General features: G+C 37.9%; 1 protein-coding gene across 6 annotated transcripts in view; it reads left to right on the top strand.

Moving 5' to 3' along the window:
- PUS10 (pseudouridylate synthase 10) overlaps positions 1-13,978 on the top strand; it is a 34,653-nt gene that overhangs the window by 8,314 nt on the left and 12,361 nt on the right. For 4 of the 6 annotated variants that reach the window (XM_046938658.1, XM_046938657.1, XM_046938659.1 and 1 more), the window contains 5 exons: positions 2,810-2,844; positions 5,912-6,023; positions 7,684-7,745; positions 10,175-10,220; positions 13,087-13,151. In XM_046938658.1, the coding sequence (XP_046794614.1) occupies positions 2,810-2,844; positions 5,912-6,023; positions 7,684-7,745; positions 10,175-10,220; positions 13,087-13,151 (320 nt within the window). Of the gene's footprint in view, positions 1-2,809; positions 2,845-5,872; positions 6,024-7,683; positions 7,746-10,174; positions 10,221-13,086; positions 13,152-13,978 lie in introns of all 6 variants that reach the window. The other 2 variants (XM_040696974.2, XM_025148621.3) reach the window with 2 other exon arrangements.

The following is a 13,978-nucleotide window of genomic DNA, read 5'->3' as shown; positions in this document are numbered from 1 at the left end:
CTCTCTCATGCTCTCATGAGGCCCCACCGAGTACTGCATCCAGGTCTGGGTCCTTATACAGGAAAATTAGAGAGATTTTGGAGAGGGTCCAGAGGAGGACCATGAAGATCATCGGAGGACTGGAGCACCTCTTCTGTGAAGAAAGGCTGACAGAGCTGGGCTTCTTCAGTGTGGAGAAGAGGAGGCTCCAGGAAGGGGGTGGTGAGGTGCTGGAACAAGTTGCCCAGAGAGGTGGTGGATATTCTGTCCTTGGAGATGTTTAAGGCCAGATTGGATGGGGCCCTGGGCAACCTGATATAGTGTTTGATCTAGTGGTTTGGCAACCCTGGCTGCGGCAGAGAAGTTGAATCGTCTTTGAGGTCCCTTCCAATCCAAGTCATTCTGTGATTCTGTGAATGGCGGTAACTCTTAATGCATTGCAAAGTGAAAAACATAAAGCTTAAATCACTGAAAAATTACTAAAAAGAAGCAAGAGATCATCATATGGGATTAATATGTCAGTACAAAGAGAAGTGATTGAGACCACAAAGGGATGCACCTCTAAAATGTCAAGCTTTCCAGAGCAGTTTCAGGAAGATATGCTTTTGGAAGCTTTTGTCGTAAACAGTATTCATTAGAAATCTTTGATTTCTTGGTCCCTTTAAATTTTGTTCAAATCTGATAGCGTTGCACTGATTTGAAGGCTGTGGCTTCTTCATGCTTACTTTTGTATTTTTCTGCTATCATTTCTTAGCAGTGGTAGTTTTACTTCTGCTTCTGACCTTTGTTACAACTATTATTAAGTGTTGTACTGCTGAGTTCCACTTGTTGGCTGTGACACCTAAGTTCAGGATCTTCTATCTCAGGCACTATTGTGTTAAAGAAGCCTGCCATATTATGTTTCTTTAGGTATGTAAGGCTGCTGGAGGTGGGTTGCAGAGTATGACAAAGTATTTATAAAGCATGGATTGAAGACAACTAAGAATTAGAGGAGGTTGCTCAGAGAAATGGAGAAGTCTTCATTACTTGAAGCTTTCAAGACCTAATTGGATAAGGCAACCTGGTCTGATTTCATAACTGTTCGTGCTTTAAGCACAAGGTTGGATAAAGACCTTGTGACATCCCTGAACTTTATGGTCTCTCATGTAAATCAAATATTGTTTCATGGAACCTCAATTCAAAGTAGTATATCTGGAGCTGTAGAAGCTTCATGAAGGATTTGTACAAAACAACAGAGGGTCATCTGGGAAATGCAAAGGAGAATATGAAGTGGAGTCTGCTCAAATAAACAATTGTTAGTGAATTCCAGTGTTTGTACCAACAGCTCTTTCAGCTTTCTGGTAGTATTTCCTTCTGTTCTTCAGCTTTTTCTGTATTCAGCATGTCTCCTTAAATAAGTGATGGGCTGTAAAAGGGTGGTTCATGATTACCCTAAGACCAAGTTAGTTAGGCATTTAGTTAGTGTTTTTATTTATTATGGATGCTAACTCTTTGTTTTGTTGTTGTTGATTGTTTATTTTTTTTAAGATATGCCAGATCAATTTTCAAATAGCATCTATTTAGACACTTGTTTTCATTTCTCTGTATGTGCTGGCTGCACTTGATTTAGACTATCAGTTCTCCTAGTTATAGTGTTAATAGCAAGTTTTGAAGTGCTTTTATTGCAGCCTGATCTGTTTTTAAAGATAGATGGGATTTGAGGTGACTTGGTTGTCCATTTGTAAACTGATGTCTTAGAAATTTACACAGTTCATTTCAGAGATCTGGGACTTCCCATTGCCTTTTGTGTCATTTCCAGGGTCTCTCCAGTAGCAGACTGAATGCTCATTAGTACTCAGTAGTACTAATTTGGTTTTAGTTTAGCCAGATGTGTGAGTATATTCTGTATCACTAGGAAAGTAAAGACTGAACTAATGTTATCAGCAAGGACAGCCTAATTTTTTGCTAGTGTAGAACAAAAACAATCCTTAGCTTTTCCTGTATTCAAGATTTAAACTTCTAATGTATATAGGTACTGCAGTCAGAACAACTTCAGCTTTGCCTGCTTATTCTCAATTATTTCTCAAGTGGAAGAGCTAGTCTGCATAAATAAATAAATAAAACTGGGGGTTCTTTTGCATTTTACATTCTATGATATATATGCTTGTTCCTTCAAAACGTAGGAAGAAATTTCAGGTGTGATAAATGGAGATGTATAGGAAGGAGCACATAAAAGTGAGAGCTTTTTCAAAGAGTTAGAGAACAGGGAGAATATTATGACAGAATAGCTTTGGAAGGACTGTGCTCACTAACACTTTAAAAATCAGCAAGTGGAAAAGAAAAACAGCAAAATATTCAAATATTTGTGAAACAAGAAAACTTAGCATAATGGGGAAAAAAACCATCTATCTTTAAGTCTTTTCCTTTGCTTTTTGTGGGGATAGCACACTCTCTCTGCTCTGTAATCAATTATTTGTTCTGCAAATGTGTTAAGCTTCCAATTGATGTGACAGAAAATTGATACATTTTTCTGCTCCCCAAAAGCTTACCTATATTTCTGTGAGCATGGTGATGGGATAGTGAGTAATAGAGTAAGGAAGAGCTCACACATGCAGAGTGAGTCTCTGAAGAAAAGAACAAACACTAATTCGATTTTTTTTTTTTACTCTTAAAGCAAAACCTAACTTCAAATCTTAATGCTTCCTTACTGACCTGCGGCTTTTTTAAACTTTAAATTATTGTTGTTGTTGTTATTTTGCTAGCACTTTCTCAAATAGTTGAAGTTTTGAGCTTTAATTTCATTTGTATTTTCTTCCCTCTCTTCTTCCTGGGCTTGGCTGATGACATATAGCATGCTGCTTGGCTGCTGGTAAAACAGGAAATGGGGTGAGTAATTTCTTTTGGCAGTTCTCACATCATGTCTACTAGAGTGTCCCAAAGAATTAAAGAAAGGAGAGATACTCTTACAACAACTTTTTTTTTCAGCATAGCTGAAATGAGACACCACTTAATGCAATGGACGTGCTGAGATATTTACGTCAGAAAAATTTTTGAGCAAGCAATTAATACCATGTTTTCAATATCAAAACAGTTACTCTCATTTAAAGATGCTTCACCTAACTGTTGTGGAATACGTAGAATTGCTTCCCTATGTTCTTGGCTAAGATTTCAATTTACTTTGTATGTTGAAAGCTATTCAAAAGTAAATTCAGAATTGGAATGTGCTATATATATATATGTATGTATATACATATATATCAATATATATTTATATTTATATGCTTTATAATAGCTGAGTGGTGCAGTTGATACACTGGAGGGAAGGGAAGCCATCCAGAGGGGACCTGGGCAGGCTGGAGAAGTGGACCTATGAGAACCTAATGAGGTTCAACAAGGCTAAGTGCAAGGTGTTGTACTTGGGTTGGGACAGTCCCAGGTGGGAGCAGGGGGAGGGAGGTGATTGTGCCCCTCTACTTGGCTCTTGTGAGGCCCCATCTGGAGTACTGCGTCCATGCCTGGGGCCCCCAGCACAAGAAGGGCATGGAGCTTTTGGAGCAGATCCAGAGGAGGGCCACTAAGATGATCAGAGGGGTGGAGAACCTCTCCTATGAGGAAAGGTTGAGGGAACTGGGCTTGCTTAGCTTGGAGGAGAGAAGGCTCTGGGGAGACCTTATCGTTCCCTTCCAGTACTTGAAGGGAGCATTTAAACAGGAGGGGGAACAACTGTTTCCATGGGTTGATAGTGATAGGACAAGGGGGAATGGTTTTAAAGTAGGACAGGAGAGGTTTAGGTTGGATATTAGGAAGAAGTTTTTCACCCAGAGGGTGGTGACACACTGGAATGGGTTGCCCAAGGAGGTTGTGGATGCCTGGAGGCATTCAAGGCCAGGCTGGATGTGGCTCTGGGCAGCCTGGTCTAATGGTTGGTGACCCTGCATGTAGCAGGTGGTTGAAACTAGATGACCTTTGAGGTCCTTTTTAACCCTGGTCATTCTATATCTGTTTTGTTTTGTTTTGTTTAATCGTCCATAGCTTTTGCTGTCTGACAAGACCTCTTCACAAATTCTACAAATATTGAGCGGACAAGAAGTTAATTTTATAGTCTTGTTATGATATTATTGTCAAGTTTACATGATGCTTTAAAAAAAAAAAAAATGGCATTTGGGTTTGTTTTTTTTGTATCCTGGTTTAACCTTAATCAGTTTCTTATTTGCCTTGTATTGTGACTATAGGTAGGACATGCCATTTCAATTTGAAGTGGAGGCTGTCTGTACACTTGTACAGGTTTTAATGAACTTAATGGTTCTGAGGTGGGCCATGATACCATCTGTGAATCAGAATCTTATTATGCCCTGAAGACAATGAAATACAGACCTATTCATTTTGCCATTGTATGAGGTTTAGCTTACGTTTATAGTAACTAAGAATTGTTAGTCAGATAGTGGTGAAAAGTCAGATAGTAGCGTGGCAAGAGCAGGTTACACTCTTTTATCCTCAGTGTTTTGAAAAAAAAAAAAAATTAAATGAGTGAATCTTTATCTAATTCAGGACACTGTCATTCCTGACCAAATGAGAACGTGCAGAGCCATTTTGAATGGATAGATTGTGTTTGTGGGCAAGAAAAAATAAATCCGTTGTCTCAAAGTCAGTTGAGGATACTGAATTATTCTTTGGTGGAAGCCATCTTGAATGGAAGTACAATTTCAAGATATTCATAGAAGTCAGAGTAAAAGATAAATAATTTCCTATTTTGAGACTAATTTTAAAGTCATTGTTTCATTAATTTGCTTCAGAGAGGATTAACCTGTATAGGGCAAATATTGTCATTGGTTCTGTTCATGCAGAAGGACATATGCTTTGCTCTGCAAGTTCCCTAACAAGGGGTTTGAAATCGTATGCTGGCATTCTTAACACCAACTGCTCCTTTTAACATTTCTCTGCATAGGCAAGGCTTGATCTTGTACCTACAGAGTCAGTTGAGCTCTCCCAGCAAGGTCAACTGAGACTGTTATCTGGGCGTTTTCCCCTTTGGAATTTGTGTCTGTTGAAGTTCATGTCCTTCCTTTAATGAAGGAGTGAATCATTCCTTTAACAACAGAAAAATGTCTTACATTAGTGTTGTGGGTTTGTTTGTTTTGCTTTAAAATGAAGGATTTTTCTGTCAATCTCTTTCTAACCTCTTCTCCATGTAGACTCTGAAAAGGTTTTATTAACTTTTGCTCTACCATGAAACTACGGCATGTTCTCTCACATGGGAAAGAAAAGAACCTATTCTTAAGCTGTTAATTGAAGAAATATTAGCAAATAGAAACAGGGCAAAATGTGGTATTATCTGATCTGAAACCTCAGTGAGAGGATACTATACAAATGGCCAGGGTACTGAGAACAGCAAGATCTGGATAGAAAGTTTTTACTAAAGTTGAACTAGATGTTGATTTAAGAAGGATGTTGATATAATAAGGATCCCAGCTCCATCTACATGTACCTTCTGTCTTTCTTATATTAACATAAATACTTATGTGACCACCCATAGAGCTGATCATCTCACTGATCTGTCTGGAGAAAAAAACAAGAACTGTTCCTTTTAATGGATTGAGATTTACTTTAAATGGGATCAGTGTACTGGTATGATTTACCATGCTGAGTAGTGTCAGCATGCACATGTTTATTTGTTTACTGGAAAGCATCTTACCTGAAATCCTGGTGTGGCCTTAATGCATCCTCAATACCTTTTTTTTGATAATTGAAAACAAAGATTCATTGCAATTATAAGAGGCCTTGCAACAGCCTTTCTTTCATGCTGTGCTCTGTATGCTTAGCATGTTTGTACTTTTTATTTGTGCAATGCTTGTTCACCTGCAACTAGTTACTTAAGTTTGTCTTGAAATATCTTATAGTATCTTATCTTTGACAGACTCCTGTGCAAGTTATTGTTTCTTTACATGTTATTCAGAAAACTGGACCTTTCCTTGGCAAAGGATGACATTGTTCAGCTGAAAGAAGCTTATAAGTGGATTATTCATCCCCAGTTGTCAGAGGAGTTGGGTGTTCCCACTGATGGAAAGGTATTGTGTTGTATAAATAAGAAAACACTTCTTTTCTCTGTGTTTGTTTTTTTTTCACATAAGCGTATATAGATAGAAAAATATATATACTTTCTTTTTTTTCCCTCATTAACAGATAAGTTGTACTTACATGCACTGTAGAGGGAAGCAGGGGAGTTCCTTTTAACCTGGGATCTCCTAGTCTCAATGACAAGAGGACCAATCTTCATTTCTACGCAGAAATGAAGATTATTGCATACAATGGGGTCATTGTAGTATTTTGCTAAGTCTCTTGCTCTTGGGGCTGCCACTCTGCTTTTACCAGTGAGACTTTTCCAATTTTTTAATTTTTCAGGATATTTGTTTTCCAGAGGCTAAGTCCTTCTTTTCTTTATATTTTCCTTCTTTGCCCCTTACTGCCAGCATTGTTACTGTTCTGTGAGATAAATTGTATAGGTTATTAGCATGTTAAATTCTATGGATAGAATATAGTTCTGAAACATTGTAAAGGAGGAAAGACTAGCCTTTGTTCATTTTAATGACTGCTAGAGATAGGCACATTGGAACTTGTAGTGCTAGTGAACAAGCAGTAGGATTTTTTTTTTTCAAACCATGGTTTAACTTTTGAATTCTGTCAAATGTTCCTGAAATGCATTGACTAGATGCAACATTGAGAAGTTGTCAGACAAATCCAGAAATGCTATCATCTTGATTGTAAAAATCTCTGCAAGCGTGGCTAAAAGTCCTGCTGAGGGCAAAGCAGTCTGTAGTTATTGTCATCAGCTGTAGGACTGACGCCACGACTAAACTCATTCAGTCTTTAAGTTGATTTGTCAACTTCCATAGTAGTTACAGATTGTCTTTTCCCAGGAGTACTAATTGAAAGCATCTGTTTTGTCTTAGTGAAGCAAGAGTCACCCAGTCACCCTGAAGGTGATCCAAGAAGAAACAAACTTCTTCCATACCAAGTTAGCAAAAGCCCTACGAGGCTTAGACACTAAGCACTTCAGACTCCATTGTGCCATAAAAGTTACTTTTCTACTGCTCTTTATCTACAAGCCACTTGAATATTAGCCAATCTTTCCAATAGCCCTCTTGAGATATACTGGTATCCGAAGAACAGAAGTAATGAGTGTTGTTTGCCCAAGGCCAAAGAGGGAATTGGGGACAGTATTGAGATTACAGTAGTTTCTAGTCTAGCTGTCAGTCCACTAGGATATGTTGCCTTTCTTTGCCCCAAGGCCATCCAGTGATTGCAAATGAAGCCCCTGACAAAATTCTACAGTGATGAGTGCTACAGGGTTTTTATCTTTATTCCACGCTAGGCACTGCTTTCCCAGAAGGTGTGTTAAGTTTAGTGACCATAATAGGCTTTGAGTATATACTGTCTCTGACTCAGTTCTCCCTGTACAGAATGGGGCCAATATCTATGATGTATAGGTCACTCATGTTTTTGAAGTGTTCTGAGATCATCTTTGAGTACTTTAGAAATGCAAATGGTATTATGGCTCAAGTTTTAATGTATTTCTTTATATTATATTGTAGAATAAGTGTATTACTTCCTCTTTTGTCTGCCTCTTTGCTGTTTTTCCTACCACTGCAGTATATGAGAATATCCTCCTGGCTTGTTTAACTAAGTATTATACCCCATCCCTTTTTTTTTTTTTTTTTTTTTATCTAGAGTTTGTTTGAAGTTAGCGTGGTCTTTGCTCACCCAGAAACAGATGAGGAGTGCCGTTTCCTGTAAGTTTTGATGTAAATAACATAAGGTAGATAAAAATCTATATATTGTACAACTTCGTTGGTTTGGATTTGCTAAAGATGAGAATATGCAGTGTTTATAAGCTAGAATGGGGCCTGTGTTTAAACTTTCTTGTATTCAGATAAAGCTGCAGAGCTTAAAGTTACTCCATTTCTGTCCGGTTAATTCTGTGCTTTAAATCTACTAAAGAAAATCATCCTGAATTTTGATTTGAGCTGAAAGGAGAACATTCAAATCAACTGTTGAATTTCAGCCCTTTTCAAACTCATTACCCTTTTCAGTATGTATCATTTGAAAAGAAATAAATTCAAATCACATTGTTAAGGACGTGGATGGGTGGGAAGACACAGAGTTTCCTGACCTCTTCACACAGTCTTTTGGCTCACTCTATACTGCCATGTAAATCTTTCTTTAACACAAAGAAGCAAAATATTTCTGTGAATTTAGCTTAACATCTAGTCTGATTTCTCAAAATCTAGCAGTAGTTATATTCTGGATAATTTGATTCAATCTTCCTGTTTGCTGATGCTTCCTGGAAAATTTGTGTTTCACTGAATTTCATCTCTTCTGCTCCTACTGCATGTTAAAACCTAGCATAGAAGGAGGCTCCCCTTCAGACTTCTGTGTTGCATAGTGACTTCATCTCTGGAAACTAGGGATTTCCTTTGCAGTATTTATAGATTTTCCTGGTTTTATCTCATCCGGCAATTTCTGAATGCCTGATCTGCCACCTTCTTGGTTTTCAGCAACTGCATCCTTCATATCTGCTGGGTAGGGGCACGGTGGTGAGGGAGTGTGTGCTTGATGACCTGGTCATTAAGAAGAAATGATTATCAGCATTTGCTGAATATCTTTCCCTTCCAGCATCTTCAAGACTAGGCAAAAAAGGAGATAAAGTGGTATGGCCAAACTACAGTTTTACCTGGAGTCCTGTAAAAACTCCAAGTTTTCTGAATCAGTCATACTTTTGTTCTTATGTATTTAACTTTATTTGATCAATTCTGGTTTCCTGTAGTACTCTTCCTTCCTCTGAAACCTGGTAGCTCTTATTTTCAACTCATCTTGTCACTACCATTTTGTGACGGTTCAAAAACATTGATGCCAAGCCTGTTATAGTGCCCATGTTGGTGCACCAAAGGAAGTATGTATAGAATAGAAAACCATTAGGAAGTACTCAGATCTGTTCCATGTGACCTGACAATATCCCTGTATATGCTTTCTCTCTGTGGGATAACTAGATAGTGTTCGGACATTTTTCTGAAGTAACAGCATATTGCCTAGCTTAATTACATAGTAGTTTCTCAGGCATTCTCCGTATGTGGAAGTATTTCTGAGGCAATGTTTTATTTAAGGTTTAATGTAAATAAGAAAAATTGGCAATTATGAGGGTGTTAGTAATAACGGTCATATGGAAGCAAAGTAAGACATTGTCTGAACTTGGAAAAGTCCCCCCTACTCCAGGTGTGCTTTTGGATGGGATTTCCAGGTATGGCATCTGCAGTTTCTCCTCTCTCAAGCCCTTCTTGCACAACTGTGTGTAGGTGGGTGTGCTAAAATGACCCTTGGTATGATGGAAGATCAGTTGGCTTTTGTTATATTGCTTATATTTGTTTATGTTTTGTTATATATGTTTATATTTGGAGATTTGTATTTAAATTCTGGAAGAGGGGATTTGTGTCCCAAACTGTCCAGGAAGTTGTATAGAAACTGCAAGAGGTCAGAACTACTTCTTTACACTCTGCTGTAGTCTATAGAATTGATAAACTGTGTTGCAGGCTAGAAATCACCTCTAATTGCGTATGTAGAAATCCACTAATAGGAACAGCAACGTCCTCTACAGTACTCAGAAAAAAATGTTTAACTGAGTTGGCTTTCACTTTTGTGAAACAGCCAAGAAATTCCTTTTGAAAAGGCAAAACACAAATCATACCAAACAGCAGGGGATTTTTTTTTTCCATAGTAAGTTGAATTTTCCTATTCAAAAGCAACAATTCGAGTCTCTAATTTTGAAATGTCTAATTTGCAGTGTGCATGCAAGCATAGATTTCAAGATGTCAGCATACCTTGTGCAGAACGTTAATGGTAACCTGTACTGAGAAGGACTGCAAAGAACTGAGAGAGAAACTTAGGTGCTTTTCCATTCTATCTCAAAAGTGAAATGCATTTGGTTTAGTCAGAGCAGAAGAGGCTTACAATGCTTTGTGATTTATCTCTAGATCAAGCAATGTGCAGCTTCCCCCATTTGTGGTTTAGTATAAAATTGATGTAAAAATCTGCTCTTTGCTAAGCTGTGGAAGTTAGATGTTGGATATATTGGTACGAAGGCCCTTAAATGTTATGCTGTTTTTTGTTTTGTTTGTTTTTTGCTTTTTCTGTAAGATTATTGGCTAATTTTCATTTCCATATTCAGAGCCACAGTCTGTCCAGATTGTTTCAAGCCAGCAAAGAATAAACAGGTAGGATCTCATCACTGCTGTATTTCTTTTTGACATTCAAAATTTCACAGCAAAAGCTACAATAAAAAACTTATATGGGTATTTTTTAATCACTGTTTACTGTCTGTTTTTCCTGCATCACAAATCTCTCTGAGTTTTTATTTATCTGAAACTAGTCATCTCCTTTTACTCACTAAATATTTCTCTGCTTAGGAAAATGATGAACTTGTTGCTTTTCTTTAGCTCACTCATTTTCCAGATTGTCCAAATGAATACTTTCAGGAACGTTCTCTATAAATACAGCTCTTACGATAGAAGAATTTGGGTGTCTTGCATTAAAAGTAGCATAAAACATGATCCTCAAATTCTCTGTGAGTGAAACAATTCAAATAAGTCCCACTCTGAGAAGGAGACTCTGCAGCTGAAAGAAAATGATCACGTTACAGTTCTCATGTCCTGCGATCGGAATGAAAGACTGAATGCCTCCAGGATGATTTTATCCTGTCCACTTCTGGAGAGGTGAAGAAAGAAAAGAGACCTTGCCACTTGCTGCAGACTCCGAAAACACACATAATCATTATGAGAAAAGAGGGTGTTTAAGAATAAAAAACAGTTGGAGATAAACTGATGTGAGTAGGATAGTAGGTGTGCTCAGAGGGAGAAAAGTAACTTCTGTCAGAAGTCCATAGGACACTTTTTGTTCTTTTCTCATGAACCAACATTTGGTCTGACCCTTGAATTCAGTCTGCTGTACTCCACTGGACAAATAAGTACAAATCTTTTTTTTTTTTTTTTTTTTAAGAAGTTTTGTACTGTGATAACGCTGCTTTCTGAGTTGCTTTCCTTTAAAAGTGGGGAAATCCCCCATAAGGAGCTAAACCAGCAGGGCCTGTTGAAACCACACAGGGAACAAGATGTAACAAAATGTAAAGGAAGAAGTACAGTCTCTGAATCAGAGGCTCATCCTTAAAAAGAAGCTATGCTTGAAGTTAGTATCAAGAGCTGTGTTAATCAGAAGTGGAGTAAAAGCTGGATTCTGAGTAAAAATGTCTGAAACCTATTGTTAGTTTAAGGGTTTTCCATCTCATATTCCTATGAGGAAGGAAGGTGCTTTTATCTCCAGTTTATGCTTAGTGATGGAACAGCTGTCCTGAAGGCATTCAGGATGTTTTTGTTAGAACAAAGAATTAAATACTTGTAGAAAGTAATCCAGTATTTTTCATTGTTTTTCCAAATCCCTGAGCTGCATGACTTTTCTGTTGCTTTCCATGTTCCAGTGCTCATCATAAGACTTATGATCTGAATGGATAATTAGGCTTGAAGGGTAGTGGTTAACAGATGTCATGCTGTATCTGAGTACCTATGATGAGTACTGTGATGAGGAGTCTGTCTTGGGATCCCCATTATTTTGCATCTTTATCAAAAGCCTGGAGGAGTGTGTGGAGACCATTCTTGTCAAGCATGCCGATGACAACAAATTGTAAGGGCCAGTAGATACACTTGAGGGCAGAGCTGCCATTCAGAGTGACCTAGGAAGGCTGAAGGTGGATGGGAACCATATGAAATTTGGCTGCAACAAATATGTAGTCGGACACCTGGGAAGGAATAAAGTCTGTCAACAACATGGTCTGAGAATTGCCAGGTTGGGAAGCAGCTTTTTTAAAGATGCCCTGGGAGTTGTGGCAGCAGACAGCAAGCTGAGAAAGAGCACTGATCTGTGGCAGAGGTGGAGGCCAGCAGCATCCTGGGCTTTATTAATGGGAATGTAGCATGTAGACTGAGGGACAGGATTATACTCCTCAGCTGTATGGAGATCACATCTAGGTTTATGCCCTCGGTGGAAAGGAGACATCATTAAATTGGGAATCCAGCAGAGGACATAGAAAGATAGTCAGAGTTGGAATGCATGCCCTATGAGGAGAGGCTGAGGAACTTGGTCTTGTGCAGCCTGGAGAAGGCATTTGATAGGACTCGACAGAAGCACCTGTAGTACCTACAGAGACATTGAAGGAGCTAGACTTTTCACTGCACTGCATTTAGAAAGATGAGAGACAATGGGCACAAGCTGAAATGATAAGATTCAGAGAAGATATAAGAAGAAGCCATGAGGACAGTCAGACAACAGAGTAACCTACCCTCCGAGAGGATGTGCAGGCTCCAACCTTGGAGGGTTTGAAGACCCAACTGGATAAAACCCAGAGCAATAAGCTGTGGTCACATGGCTGACCTTATGCTGATTAGGAGGTTCATTCAAGGAGGTTACTTGTCTACCATGGTTTGGGAGCTACCAAGCCCTACCATTCAGGACACTTGCTTCTGAGTGTGAATGAACTTTCGAGCTTAGTAAAAAAAATATGTATTCAAGTCTAGAAGAAATAACTAGTTCCCTACTCTCACTTAGGTAGAGACTGGTGTTTAGTAACTTAACTCTTGAAAATACAGATGCTGGCTTAGGTTATTTTTTTTTTCCTGTGTAAAAACAAGGTGAAGAAATTTACACTAATCCTTCTAGAAGCAAAAGAGCAAACTTGACCTACTGGTCAAGTCTTAATTCTCTGAGTTTCTGGTACTGATTCAAATGGTCAACAGTAATCATCACATACTGATCTGTTAGCTGCAGTGACTGAATTGCTTTCATATTGTGAGTAAAGTTACTTGAAAATATTCATGCCAAATTAAGCATTGCTCTTCAATGCCCTGTCAAAGTTAGAGTTAAAATCATATCCTGCTGATACAGAACTCTTAGTAGATACAGGAAAACACAGAACATAAGTGAAAAAACTATGTTGTGAGAAGTGTGTGGTGTGTATGTTTTAAGGTTTTCTTTCTTTTTTAGGCATGTCCTATCTTAGCTTCTCTTCTTGACTTTTTTTATTTCACTGTGCAGTCTGTTTTCACTAGAATGGCAGTTATAAAAGCCCTAGAGAAGATAAAAGAAGAGGATTTTCTCAAGTAAGTAAACACTGAAACTAGTTACTAATATTGTTGGGTTTTTTTTTCTTGTAAAGAATTAGGATGGGCAGGAAATTACTAGGCAGATCAGTAGTAGAAAGGTGTCTATAAAAAAAGTTTTAATTCTGCTAGTTTATTAGTTAAAACATGTTGCATTTTCTAGGCTTCTGATAATAACATGTAATTCTATTTATTTTTTTTATTTAAAGAGTAATGTTAAAATGGAAGATTGGACATGATGCAAATGATGATCTTTTTCCTATTAGGAACAGTGCTTCATTGATTTATTATGCCAGGAGCGCTACAGAGGAGTAGTGCTGTAGTAGAGCAGTTCTGCTCTACAGTTCCAGCAGTATGTCACTGCTGGTCTCTGGGCTGGCATGGGGTTTAGAATGGTTAGAATTGAAAACAATTTCTTGTAGCATTGCCAGTCACATACATTAAAAAGTCTAAAAAGTCTTCATGTACATCCTCAAAACCACAGAAGAGATTTAGAAATCATGGACCTTTCGTATGAATTTTGAACCTTAAAGTTCGTAAGGCAAACTCCTCTTTACATGAATGAATTTTTTTTCCCACATTTCCAAATATTAGGAGTTGAGTTTTAAGAAAACACCAAGCACTGTAAAGTGGTAGAAAAAAAAAGAAAAATATTACTGTCAGTGGGAAGATATCAGTAGACTTTTTCTCACTAGTACAGTATATTTAATTGCACTAAGTCTTTGCAGTTTTTTTTTTTTTTTTTTTTTGGTGGATTCCCAGCAAAGGTTTAGTAATAGATAGTGAAGCTGGTTTTCATGCACTGTTTAGTTTCATTATTTCTATTG

Source organism: Gallus gallus, chromosome 3, assembly GCF_016699485.2.
Source record: "Gallus gallus isolate bGalGal1 chromosome 3, bGalGal1.mat.broiler.GRCg7b, whole genome shotgun sequence".
Classification (NCBI taxonomy): domain Eukaryota; kingdom Metazoa; phylum Chordata; class Aves; order Galliformes; family Phasianidae; genus Gallus; species Gallus gallus.
Note: the sequence above shows the minus strand (reverse complement) of the source record. Positions and strands in the feature narration are given on the sequence as shown.